At 33.3% G+C, this 12,867-nt stretch overlaps 5 protein-coding genes across 5 annotated transcripts; 2 read left to right on the forward strand and 3 right to left on the reverse strand.

The window, feature by feature from the left end:
* Positions 1-692: 692 nt before the first annotated feature.
* On the reverse strand, positions 693-4,371 carry LOC113504429 (integrin beta-8-like). The gene is made up of 3 exons (XM_026886702.1): positions 3,802-4,371; positions 2,743-2,906; positions 693-1,053 (listed from the first exon to the last, which is right to left on the reverse strand). Exons 1-3 carry the CDS (start codon positions 4,043-4,045, stop codon positions 904-906), a joined length of 558 nt encoding a protein of 185 aa, XP_026742503.1. The 5' UTR covers positions 4,046-4,371; the 3' UTR covers positions 693-903.
* Positions 4,372-5,201: 830 nt separating this feature from the next.
* Positions 5,202-6,510, forward strand: LOC113504430 (ribonuclease P protein subunit p25-like protein). Its single transcript, XM_026886703.1, has 4 exons — positions 5,202-5,435; positions 5,777-5,961; positions 6,095-6,214; positions 6,386-6,510. The coding sequence occupies exons 1-4, from the start codon at positions 5,340-5,342 to the stop codon at positions 6,492-6,494; spliced, it is 510 nt and encodes a 169-aa protein (XP_026742504.1). The 5' UTR covers positions 5,202-5,339; the 3' UTR covers positions 6,495-6,510.
* Positions 6,500-8,162, reverse strand: LOC113504427 (MOB kinase activator-like 4). The gene is made up of 4 exons (XM_026886701.1): positions 7,939-8,162; positions 7,697-7,860; positions 7,417-7,626; positions 6,500-7,317 (listed from the first exon to the last, which is right to left on the reverse strand). The coding sequence occupies exons 1-4, from the start codon at positions 7,990-7,992 to the stop codon at positions 7,083-7,085; spliced, it is 663 nt and encodes a 220-aa protein (XP_026742502.1). The 5' UTR covers positions 7,993-8,162; the 3' UTR covers positions 6,500-7,082.
* Positions 8,163-8,564: 402 nt separating this feature from the next.
* Positions 8,565-10,595, forward strand: LOC113504624 (T-cell immunomodulatory protein). Its single transcript, XM_026887029.1, has 2 exons — positions 8,565-10,000; positions 10,084-10,595. Exons 1-2 carry the CDS (start codon positions 8,665-8,667, stop codon positions 10,512-10,514), a joined length of 1,767 nt encoding a protein of 588 aa, XP_026742830.1. The 5' UTR covers positions 8,565-8,664; the 3' UTR covers positions 10,515-10,595.
* Positions 10,596-10,757: 162 nt separating this feature from the next.
* Positions 10,758-12,675, reverse strand: LOC113504625 (corepressor interacting with RBPJ 1). Its single transcript, XM_026887030.1, has 5 exons — positions 12,490-12,675; positions 12,023-12,117; positions 11,663-11,913; positions 11,097-11,352; positions 10,758-10,993 (listed from the first exon to the last, which is right to left on the reverse strand). The coding sequence occupies exons 1-5, from the start codon at positions 12,559-12,561 to the stop codon at positions 10,936-10,938; spliced, it is 732 nt and encodes a 243-aa protein (XP_026742831.1). The 5' UTR covers positions 12,562-12,675; the 3' UTR covers positions 10,758-10,935.
* Positions 12,676-12,867: the final 192 nt, after the last annotated feature.

Raw genomic sequence — 12,867 nt, forward strand, 5'->3', positions numbered from 1 at the left:
TAGTTCATGCTGTAGTGCCTCTTCTAACGGTTTTAGATGAGTGGATTGAATTATAGAGAATCATATCCTAGTAGCTAAAAATTAATGTCAGCAAAAATTTTGAGTTTTTGTCGGTAAGTTCAATGTAAAGGTCATGTTTTTGAAAATTTGGCGATAATACGATAAGAAACTACAAATTATAAACCAAAATGTGAGTGTTACTTCGTCCGTCGTAGATAAAATTAGAAATTTATAAAGTCGGATGAATAGTTTTAGAGTTCATGCCACTTCTCCCCGTTTTTTGTAACATATTTCATTACTGCTCTGCTTCTATTAATCATAGCGTTATAATATGGTGTAGTTAGTACCTATATCAAAACTTTCCTCAGTAATTGGGCTATATAACACCAAAAGAATTTTTCAACTCGGAGCTATTCCTTCCACTTCTTCTTATTACTCAATCTAAACAATAACTACAGCTATTAAATAATGACTAGAGAAGGTATCTTTATATGTAGTTTTAGTCTAGATTGTCCTGATTTGAACTAATGGTACTTTAGGCGCAGAAATTTGAAGTGACAATTTGCGTAAAACATACAAGTTTCATCAAGTTTGTACCTTAAAGGCATTTAATTAAGAAAATATCGAAGTGCAAGCTGATACTTCGTTCTGCCGAGCTTATTCATGAATTTTAAGTCAGTGACAAAGAAACGTAAGTAGAAAAAGTATTATTTATTAATTCAATATACATATATAAAAATAATAATATCCAGTTTTTGTTTAATTCTGCTACACTTAAATGACTAAACAGGATTATAAACTATCAAAACTCTATCTATGTAGAACTACAATATTTCCCAAGATTTGTGCCTTTCTCAAGGTCGCATAATATTAATTAGGTATACGTCAGACGTGATATAGCTGTTATGAGGCAGGAATTTCAACTTCGGTCTTCTTCGTAGCGTCGACGTCAGCGACTGGGGTCTGCACTGAACTCAGGGAATACGGTCCTTCGTTGCATTTAGGACCATCGCAAGAGAAGTTGTCATATTCACAATATTCGCCCATAACCATCTGTAAGAAGTAACAACTTTTATGACTGATGAAAGTATTTGAATATTTCGTTGGAAATGTCGGGTGTTAGGACTGTTGCGTTATAAAAAATATTTTTTTTTATCTTTATTTATTCATTTTCAATATCTTTAATATATCTTTTACATTTAAACTCGCCAAACTGTTAAGTTTATCGGCGTAACTCTTTTTGTATCTACATGATGTACCTGGGTGAATTTCAACAGGTCCAATAAAATCTTCATTTCCGTGGATTTTTTATTCTTCAACTTTAGAACAAGAAAAAATAGTGTTTTCTCAAGTTTTTGATCAGATATGCAGTTTCGCTTAATATCTAGCAGATAACTTAAAAAACTAACGAGATATACAAGATTGAAAATTACGTGCCACGGCGATGAATCATGCATGCACGGCAATGAAACAGGCGTCCATGGCAATGAAATGTTATTATAGTGTACAAGAATATTTAAATGATAAAGTTAATAATTGAAATAAAAATAAAAACTATTAATTTATACGCAATAATAATAGAATATAATATGTAAAAATCCAGTAACACATGATATTATTTTTATAATATAACTATAAATAGATACATCCCTGTCCAGTGGCGATGATAATGTTCACGGAAATGAAACACGTGGCCACGGCAATGAAAGGAAACTGTTTTACAAGGCACGGCGATGATGTTTTTTTCATTCCCGTGTATTTTTTTTCATTACCATAGCAAATTTTGTCCACGGAAACCACGGCAATGAGAGCACGGCGATGAAAATCAAGGGATATAATTCAATTTACTAAAAAACTGATAATAATTCACAGTAATGAACACTTTACAAATAAACTAAATATAAATAGCATTGTATTGAATGCTCAATCGAGATTAAAAACTTATTGAAATAGAAGTTAGACCTATTCACGGCGATGAAAGAAAAAATGTCCAGTACCAAAAAAATCGAATACTTTTAATTATAGCTCGAAAACGCAGGCACGTACACACGTCATTCTTTGTCGAGCCTTTCGACGTTACTTATATGCAACGTTTAACCCACAACGGGAGGGACGCAAAACGTTAGAATATGCAATATTCTCAAATATGTTTAGGACATGGCGATGAAAGGTAGTTCTGGGACAAACGGTTTTTTATTAACCATACGTTGTATTTGAATAAATGTATTCCGAGACAATACTTTAACTATTCACGAATCAAATAAAACTAAGTTTTAATACAAATAACGATACATTTTTGATCAATGATGTATTTAGTACATCAAGGTGAAGTGTGGACAAACACGGCGATGAAAGATTATGTGGTTTAACTTTTTTTTTGGAAAACCTATTAATTCTATTAATAAAATATTTAGTGCTACAGATAGCTTTTATGTCATCTACCTAAAAAAAAATGTTAAAACATTATAACAATGCTTTTTAGTACCGATTTCATCGATGCCACGCAATTTTTGGGTCCGGGAAATTCACCCACCTGTATGTATACCTAAGTATCCGTATTTTTTATATTATTTTATATGTAGTAGAATGTCAACCTAGGAGCTCATGGCTAGGCTAAGTACAAGTTGATCAAACACAGTTTTACCTACGTTTGATACGGTCTGTATGTGGATAGGTTGTACAGGTTTGTGTAAAGGTAATTTAGGAAGATATCCTCATAAGGGCCAGTGAATTGCTACATACCTTCGTAGGAAACTCGCGATCATATTCAGGGTTGCAGACACACTGTCCACACACGCAGGTCCCCCGGCCGGAGCAGGCCGGGCCCTCCGTCACCCCGGGGGGGAAGCACCTCTGATTCACCTCGCCCTTTCTGCACGAACACTCTGCATTCTCCTGGATACTCACTGTAAATATATCGTTTAAGTTGAATGCCTAATTGCCGACCACCTCTTAACCCAGGCCTCCTTTATTTTGTTAAGGCGGGGAAGTCCTCAAGGACACCCACTCCCTCGGGGGAGGAAACTCGTACTGACTAAACCTAAACTGCTGTGCTACGTCATCCGCGTTTTTGTGTCATTGTATGGAAATGCGTTGCAATCCTTCATACACCTCTTAATCCAGGTCTACTAACTCTAATATAAGACTTTTGCAATCGTGGAGGAGAAACACCTCTCTTCGTCGTGCAGTTCGAAAACAGAGGTGATGCAAGGTCCCAGGCCTGTTAGTCTAGTGGTAAGTGGCCCTGACTGATATACCGGACGTCGTGGGTTCTACTCGTATTCCAATCCAGGACAAATTTTAGTCTGATGAGCACGATCAATTTTTCTATGGCTCAGTGTAATTTATTTTTACAAGTACTTATGTATTCAGAAGTATATAAGTATATAGGTATATTTATAAGTTGTCTAGTACTCATAGTGCCTACAAGAGTTGCTCAAATATCTAAGCCTATCTAAATCGTAACTATGCTTAGCCTGCAGTTTGACTCTACATTTTAATTTCATTAAAAAGTGACTTTGTGAATACATGTTTGTGTCTCCAACGCCACATCTAAACATTGTCTACTCGTCTGTACCAGTTAGGTATAGTCGCTTCCAAACTTTATAAATAGCGCTTTTTATGAGATGATGTAGGTAGCACAGTACTTTATCTAAGTAAATAAATGACGTACGTGTGATTGCGCAAAAAAACTATAAGTACCAGGTTGCTGATTGCTCATATTATTAGAACTAGGTAGGTGAGTAGTAAGTTGGGAATTTAGTTACTAAAGTCGTGAAAATTACGCCTGAAGTTACTCACTGTTATAATCTATGTGGTCAATTGTATTATTCGAACAGAAGTCTCCATATTTCGGTAGTTTCTTTGAGAAGCATTTGTTTTCCGTTTCGCACCACGAACAATGTGACAACTTCAGGCACTCCAAACATGATGTCTTCACTATGCACACATATCTATCGTCCATAAGGAACGACTTTCGGGATACCGAAGTAACCGCTTCAATTGAAAGGCAAAACAAATAAACGTAAACCGGGAACTTTAACATTTTTACTTTTAGCGGACCTTCTTGGTTATTCGTATAATTATAACTGCTTATAAACGACAACTACTTGCTTAGCCATGACTTGTGTACGTATTTACATCGCGAGTGATAACCTTTAGTTAAATCAATGTTCCCGTTTCGTATCGATAGATATACTTACCTAATCATCCGTATTTACTTAGCAAAGTCGCAAATAGGAGCTCGTGTAGGCATTTTCCGTTTCTAAATCGTTGTTTGTATTGTGAAATGCTGTTTTCAAAGCTACAATCAATAAATAAACATACCGAGATTATCAGCATGCTAGAACTTTACATACCTAGTGCCTAAGTACATAAATCTTTAGTTACATTTCGTATGTCATAGTAGTATACTGTATTTGAGTAGCTAGTATTATGAACAAACTAATTAATTGTAATTCATAAGGAAAGTGACCAAATATGAAACATTTTGTATTACAATGCAATTACTTATGAGTTTTTTGCTAGTTACAGCAGTAGTATTTCAATACACAGCATTTTAAAATATAATTGTAAATGTAAATGTAAATGCAGCTTTTTATCGAGTAAAAATCTGTTTTCTTTTCCTGAATGTCTTTTCTTTTAGAACATAATAGCACCAATTCGTGCGACAATCTCTCAACTACTTTTGGAAAACATCTCTTCAAATATCTAAGGTAAGTTTAGGAAAACTAGTAGATATCAATTTTATTTTTGGTAGATAGTATTATAGTTCAAAATAACGAGCAAGCGAGTCGCAAAATGTGACTGCCCTTGATCTCTTCGCACAAATACATAAACACCCTGAATAGAGATAGATATTTATATATATATCTTTATTTATAGAGAATGTATTACCGACCAATAGCAATAGTTTGAGGTCTGGGTAATGACACCATGAGAAATTGAATTGAATTGAGGGCTTTCCGCATAATATTCCAATGGTCCATAATGGCTATCAGAATGGGTCACTAATGTATTGTTAGGAAAACTGATAACAACGAAAGAGAGAAATTGCGATATGATTTTATGTTTTACTAACTTTCCAATGTTTCAATAAAGTAGAGTAAAATCCTAAGGTTATCAAACAATATTTTAAATCTCTTTCAATATTGCCATAAATATATAAAGCGACAACTTATTTCTTTGGCAACTCTTATCGCTAATGTCACGTTGATTGTCAGCATAATAAGAAACTGACACTTGTAGATAACCACAAAAATCCAAAAAAAACATTGATACCTGTTTCAATGTGTATTAATAATGTTGTGTAAGCCTTTGAAATAATTCAAAAACTAAAAATGGAAAATTACAGCAAAGGAAAAAATGTGGAGGAGGAACTGGAGCGTAGTAAAATACCTATCAAAGATATGCCTGAAGATTTTCTTTGGATGCAAGTGAGTTCTGTTAATTATAATTAAATACAGCCCAAGATTTTTTAAATTAATATTAATGCGTGTATCAACCCGTAATAAGTACGAATCCGATGTCATGTCAACCGTAAAACGGCGGGGTAAACGAGAGTTTTGTAATTTCTACCGTCTGTTTTGACGCATGTTTATTTTTAATCAAAACATATTTCTTGTAATTTATTTAACTTTCAAGTGTGTTATCATAATCTTCTATTTTATTCCGAAAGTCATTTTAAAAACATCTTTATCACCTTACCACTCTTATTTACCCTGTTTTGCAATAATTAATTTAGATACAGTATATAATTTGCACTATACTTTTTCAGGTAAAAGGTGGTAGTAAGATGGCTAATTTGTTGTCTCACGCATCAGGTATTCTAGAAGATAAAGCAACAACCACTGTGGTGTGGAGCGGAGCTGGAGTTGCCATAGCTAAAGCTATATCATGTGCTGAAATTCTAAAAAGGCAGTTTTCTATTGAACATCAAGTGACAAAACTTATTTACAAAACGTAAGAACTTGTTATATTAATGTACTAAGCTGGTCATAGTAACAAAAAGTACTTTTTCTGTTACCCTAGCCCTATGGGGTAACAAACTGGTACCAATATTTTGCTTTACCTAAAATCTTTGTGATGTTTGCAGTGTGGAAGAATTCTGGGAGCCTAAAGTAGATGGTCTAGAGACATTAGTAGTAAAACGACAAATACCTATCATTCATATACTGCTATCAATGACAGGGATTCCAGATAAAAATCAAATTGGGTAAGTAAGTGCTGATCAAAACTCTGTACAAAACAACTTCTAGATGAAAACGTAGTTAATGACGTAGTTCAACAAAAGCAATTTAAATTGATAAATATTGGATTTCTGAGCTCTATTTTAAACACCAAGTTAGTATTTAAATATGTATTATAATTCATTTGCATTTTACAGGTACCAAACATTACAGGGGAAAAAGTTCTGGCAAAAAGAACAAAGCAGCAACTCTAAGCAGAATCAATCTTATAAGTCTAAGAAACCTTTTAAACATAAGAAAACATAAACGGATACATTTTAAACTTACTTGTTTTATTGTGTATAGCAATTAAGATTTGAGAGATTACAAATGAACTCACAATTTTTCTTAGAACTACATTCATTGATATACAAATACAGTTCTTATTTCTGTATATCAATGACAAAATATAAATAACATGTAGATATACTTGACACATGAAATATTACACATTCTAATATTTGAGAGCATTATATTAATGTAATGTAAGTTTCTAAACATGATCTAAGTCCATATACATAATTTAATACTAGTTACTACAGTTTACAATAAGATTACACATAGTTTTAGACGTCTATAAATATCAGCGGTAAATGCAATTACACACATCTCATTGTTAACTTTACAGACATTCAATTAGGTATATAAGGATAGTTATCTGTTTTAAATACATATTTTAACAATAAGAGACACAGTATAAGGAATTTAAAAATTTTAACCCTATTACTGGTAAGAGTTCAACTTTTAGTTTTACTACCTCAGTTATCATCACATGTCAATGTGAGCACAACCATCAGTAATGTCTATGTATTTAATTTGACTCATAATTTATGAATCAAATTACTTCTTTAAACCTCATGCTTCTGATTCACCAACAGGTGTTTCGTCATCCAGTTTCGGCAGGATCAAAATTTCCTTAGAAATGATTGAGTACTTGGTAACAAAATATGTAAATCTCTTGCACAAGTGAGTTTCCTTCTCAAAAGCGTCAAATATTGCTCTGTGGTGGAAATAGGCATGAGAAAATATTCTGTATACTCTCCTGCAAACTGAACCCAATTTTGCTACTGAAGATTCTTTGATGCTTACTCTGAAAACCAAAATAGTGTTGAATTAAAATATGTTAAATAAAGATACAATATTACATTGTTGCAAATAAGTTCTTTGACTTTGAAAAAAACAATCATACCTGCTTGGAAAGTATTTGTTGCTGTTAAGTAAGCAGGCAGCTCCGTCAAGGGTGTGTCTTGTGTAGTCAATTGCAGGGCATTCTTTTGGTGTCTTATGAGCAGCACATAAGAATATCCATTGTTCTGTAGCAGTCATTTGTGTACAAGTTTCTGGTTTACATTCTGCTTGTAACTTGACTGCCAAACCATTCAGTTCCATACAAAATTGTCTAAAAAAATAAATGGTTGTTTAGTTATATCCACAAAATTATTATTTACATACCATCTATTTAAACTTACCTTAAATGTTCATATTTCCAAACGCCTTCATCTTGAGCTTCAGGCATTTTCAGTATAGCTTCTAAATTCGATGGATCACGGCGGATAGTTTGTTGTATGAATTGCTGCACAGCAAGGGTGCTGTCCATTTCTTCAAAAGGCTCATCAGGCCAACGACAAAAGTCCTGTGAAACATTAACGATCTCAAGCCAAGAAAATCTTCTAACATGTATATTATTTCAATGAAATTATATTTACAATACCTTAGCTTTTGAACCGGGTCGATTTCGCCTCAATATTTGAACAGTGTCCGCCATTTCGGATAGAAATGTTCGGTGAATTTCAATTATATGTGTTAGTTTTTAACTTTAACGTGGCTACAGGAATACAATTCGATTTTAACCAATAAAATTATTTCAATGTATTCCTTTTATCGCCATTACGTTTATAAATTTTTGTCAACTTTTTTCAATCTATGTTAAGTTTAGAGCTGTGTGAATGCCCAGTAAGATCTTTTTCGGTTTTTAGTTACGGTTAATTTATCTTAGAAATAATTGATGATATAATTATAATTTAAATTATAGAATGAAACTCAAGTATCTATCATCCATGTCAATCAATTATTTTCGGAAAGCTGGATAGCTTGTAATACTTCTAATCTATATAATTTAAAATTGTAATCTATCATAGCAAGCGAAACAGTAATTAATTAGATTTACCATTTTATTTAATCGGATGATTTAAATGGTCGAGAATCCTAAAAATATAAGTATATTTATTATCTTTGTCTTAGGATGTGGTTTTAATACTTCTTTCGACTTCTGTGTGTCCTCAGCTTTCTTCAACTAACCACGGATTTTGTTGCATCTGTGGTTAGTTACTGATTGACATGGCTGACGTTGTTTTGGCAAGTTCCTTTGACAGTTCAGCGACGATCATCTGAGAATGTTTTGTTATTTGTAAATATATCGATAACAGAATCAGCCACAATGTGTAATTTAGAATTAAGCGTAATTTTACTTGTTTTTTTGGCTAGTTGTTGTGCAGTGAGTGATATGACAGAGAGTTCATTCGGAAAATATCAAGAGGGTATTATTGCAGCTTTTGGGGATTTTAATTCTGATGAGTTGACTGATGCGTTTGTGATAAAAAATTACTCAAGCGTGGAAGTTTATCTCGCTTACGACAAAGAACCGTTTATGAGGCCATCAGATTATGCTTGTAATTTTAGTAATATTGTGATAACAAGTATAGTTCCAGGTGATTATGATGGAGATGCATACATGGACATATTGTTGACTACTCAAAGTGTAAACGATACTTCTAATCTGCACACGGTTAGAATATTATGGGGTGGGGAATCAACTTTAAATTGTTCAGATGCTCTTTTTATAAAAGCAATTTCAGTAGGTCAACCATTAGTAATGGATTACAATCGAGACATGATTCTTGATCTGTTTGGCATCAATGCACAAAAGCAAAGAGTATTCTGGATATTTGGCAAGGCTCGGACAACACCTGTTGAAAAGGCTATGGCTGATGATTCATTGAAGATGATCAAGCTTCCACACTCACATTCCTTTTTAGATGTTAATGATGATGATGCTGCAGACCTCCTTGTTACAACCAATTCTAATGTTGAAGTGTGGCTGAATGATGAACTGGATGGATTCAGATATAGTAACAGTATTGAGCTGCTTGTGGGCCATCCTACTATATATGGCCAAGCATTGTTCCTTGATGTGGCACTGTCTGGGCAGTTCTTTTTAGTCATACCTGTGTGTTATGACCTCCAGTGCTTTAATAGTACCATTTTCATTTACGATAATAATGAGTGGCATGACCTGCAAGTGGACTTCAATGATGGTAAAGGAACATTGTGGAGATTTGTCCCACCTAGGAATGAAGTGTATCTAGATACCCTCACCATGAGGAGTGGAGATTACAACATGGATGGGTACCCAGACATCCTAGTGACCCTGAGCCCAGTTAATAGTAATGAAACTAGAGCATTTCTTCTTCATAACACTCCATGCATCCTTCCTGGATGTAAGTTTTTTAGAACATTTGATGTCCAATGGGATAAATTTGATTCCTTCGGGAATGATGTAGTAATGGCCACATTCTTTGATTTCTACATGGATGGTATTTTAGACATAATCTATGTTAAGAAAAATGTGACTACACAGAAGTACACAATGCATTCATTTAAGAATGAACTGGAATATGACACTAACTTTATCAAGGTTATAGTGGTCACTGGTCTTACTAACCCTAAGATACCAATTAGTAATAGAACTATTTATAATAGAAAAGCAACATTTGGTAAGTGTAAAATATATAAATGACTATATTGTTCAGTACTCTATTTCATTATACCTGTTACTTATCTTTTCTCTTGTTTCCAGGAACTAATCTCCCAGGCCCCAAGATAGGATACAATACCTGGTCACAGGAAGGCACCTACAGGACAGGTGTCTGTGCACAACTCCCTCAGTCTGCATACTTTGCTTTACAGCTGCCATACTCCATATTTGGCTTGGACCGCACACCCAACTTTGTTGATTCCCTGAATGTTGGCCTCTCAGGGAATTCAAGAAGTTGGACTCAAATCATTCCAAATTCACAAATAGTGGTGATACCCGCCCCACCCAATGATCCTTCTCAGTGGAAGGCCCAATTGTTTGTGACCCCTAGTAAACTTATTCTTAAAAGTGTGTTTGTGTTGACTGCTATCTTAATTATAATTACTGGACTTGTTCTGTATTTGCATTGGAAGGAAAGGAATGACAGACAGGATATCATAGAAATTGATGAGAAGACTTATGTCAAAATATAATGAAGTATTATTAGTTACTTTTAAATTTTTTAAGTGTATAACATATAACCTGTACAATAAGACTTTATTTTCTGTTATAAATATAGTAATATGTAAGTTTTTAGATTTATTTTGCAAATAAATTAGTTCAAACTTGAACAACTTTAAACAGATTTAAAACAAAATATTATTTTATTGTTATCACTCGAAGTTACTGTGATATTTATGAATAGTTTTGACATTGTGTAGATAGAATGAAACATGTTATTTTAATATATATTTTATTTAAGGCAAAGAAAGGAGGTAACATGTAAGATAGTTTGTAAATCTATTCTCACACTGCAACATTTGATATTTATTTTACATTATTTTTTATTTAGAACACAGTAATGGCACCAAGCAAAAGGTACTTTTTGGAATATATTCTTTTTTATTAACCTATTTAGTGTTTAGACTTCCTATGTTTTTTATCCTTCTTCTTTTCCATTTTCTCAAGTTTTCTGAAAAATAATAAATCTCATTATTATACTGATGCTACTTTTTATTTGTTGTAATACACTTACAGAGGCTATACATTGCATCCAACTGAACAATATAACTTACTTCAACAACTTTTTCTTCTGTTTCTTAGTCAATTGACTTATCAGGTCCATTTCAGTGAGATTGGATGAGTCATTTTCTTCAATCTTCGTGGCAGACAGTGGCAGAGCTCCTGGTTTCATCACCAGACCGGTATCTCTCATCTGCTGCATCAATGTAGGAACATCTGGTTTCTCCTCCTCCTCTTCAGGGGCTGATGATGAAGCTTGCAGAGCACGAGCCTCACTCATTGATAGAGAGTACATTGAGCACTCTTTGTCTAAAATAATTTAGTCCAAAAATTATTATACCTTAAATTTAGAATACTGAGAAACAGGGAAGCCAGGTAGTAGTAGCCACCCATAATAAGTTGGTAATGATAATGAGACAATACATAATTAATTGAATGTGAATAAAACTGCATTTGTTTTGAGAAAAGTAGGGCTACTGTAATGTATAATACAGTTAAGATGTTCTAAAAATTCAATTAATTCATGTGTTTTAAATTGTTTTAAAGTTACTTGAAATTAGGTTGTTCATGCATTAAGCAACTATTGGCAATCAATTTAATAACATGGAAATTATGTTACCTGTGTTAATGTGTCCCCATTTGTGGCATTTAATACATCTGACATTTCGGACCAATATACCAAAAGGTTGATCCCTTATCTCATTGTCACCCTTACAATAGCTCTCTCTAGGAGCATTGTATTTTCGCTGCCATTCAAATTTATACTCAGGCTCATTGTCTTCACGTTCCCTTTCCTTCTTAACACCAGGAGGAGGCTCATACATGAAGTTTAAACTTAACTTGTCTTTACTGTCCTTACTCAACAATGCTCTGTAAGAAAAATGTGTTATGTTAAGTATTAACCTTAATTAACCTTATCAGTTGCAAACAGCACTCTCTGTGTTAGTTGCTTTCTCTTTAGTTTTTAAAATTTACTTACTTGTTTTCATGAAGTTCTTGCTCTTTTTCATATTGAACTCTTAATTCCTCTTGTTTTTTCTTATATGCTTCAGTTTTCTGCTCTGCCATCCATACCTACGAATGTTTACATTTAAAATATGAATATAGTATACATATTTATAAAAAAAAAAAACAGTTTTCCTATTTTACATTAATGAAAAAAGGAACATGTATAAATCACAAATAGCCTAGAATTACCTTAAAAATATATCAAATTAAATTTTACTTGGCTGTGACAAAATTAAAACAGGATTATGATCATTTGAGCACTGGCTTCAGGCCATATTTCCATTGAGTATTCGATAAGTGGGTAGCAGACGTTTACTGTCATATAATTGTTGACCATTATGCATAAACAAAGATTTATTTATATCTAAGAAATACATCTGATCACTATTAATTTCTAAGTGTGAATGTAGGAAAAGAAAACAAGGTTGCATCACGTACCCTTTTTAAGTTGTCTCGAGAAGCGGGATGGAAGAATTTCTTGCACATGTAATTATTGAATCCTTTACCCATTTTGTAAGATTATTAAGATAAAATATTTAATAAGATTAATTTGTAACAATGACAATATCACTTCGCGTAAATAATTGACGTCATTCAATATTGGAAACAAGGAAATCTACCATAGACTCGGTCGTCACACAAACAAACGTAATCGTTGGTTGGTAAAGAGTATAAATTATTGTCTTTTTATCATAAAGGTGAGGGTACAAAATTCTTTCATCGTAAATTTTAAAAGTTGAAGCTCAGTTTATTGGTCAAAGTGGAGGAGTCAAGTGGTCGTTTCTGAAATATAAATTCCTTTTGTGCATGATCATT

The sequence above is a fragment of the Trichoplusia ni genome, chromosome 22 (assembly GCF_003590095.1).
Source record: "Trichoplusia ni isolate ovarian cell line Hi5 chromosome 22, tn1, whole genome shotgun sequence".
Lineage (NCBI taxonomy): Eukaryota > Metazoa > Arthropoda > Insecta > Lepidoptera > Noctuidae > Trichoplusia > Trichoplusia ni.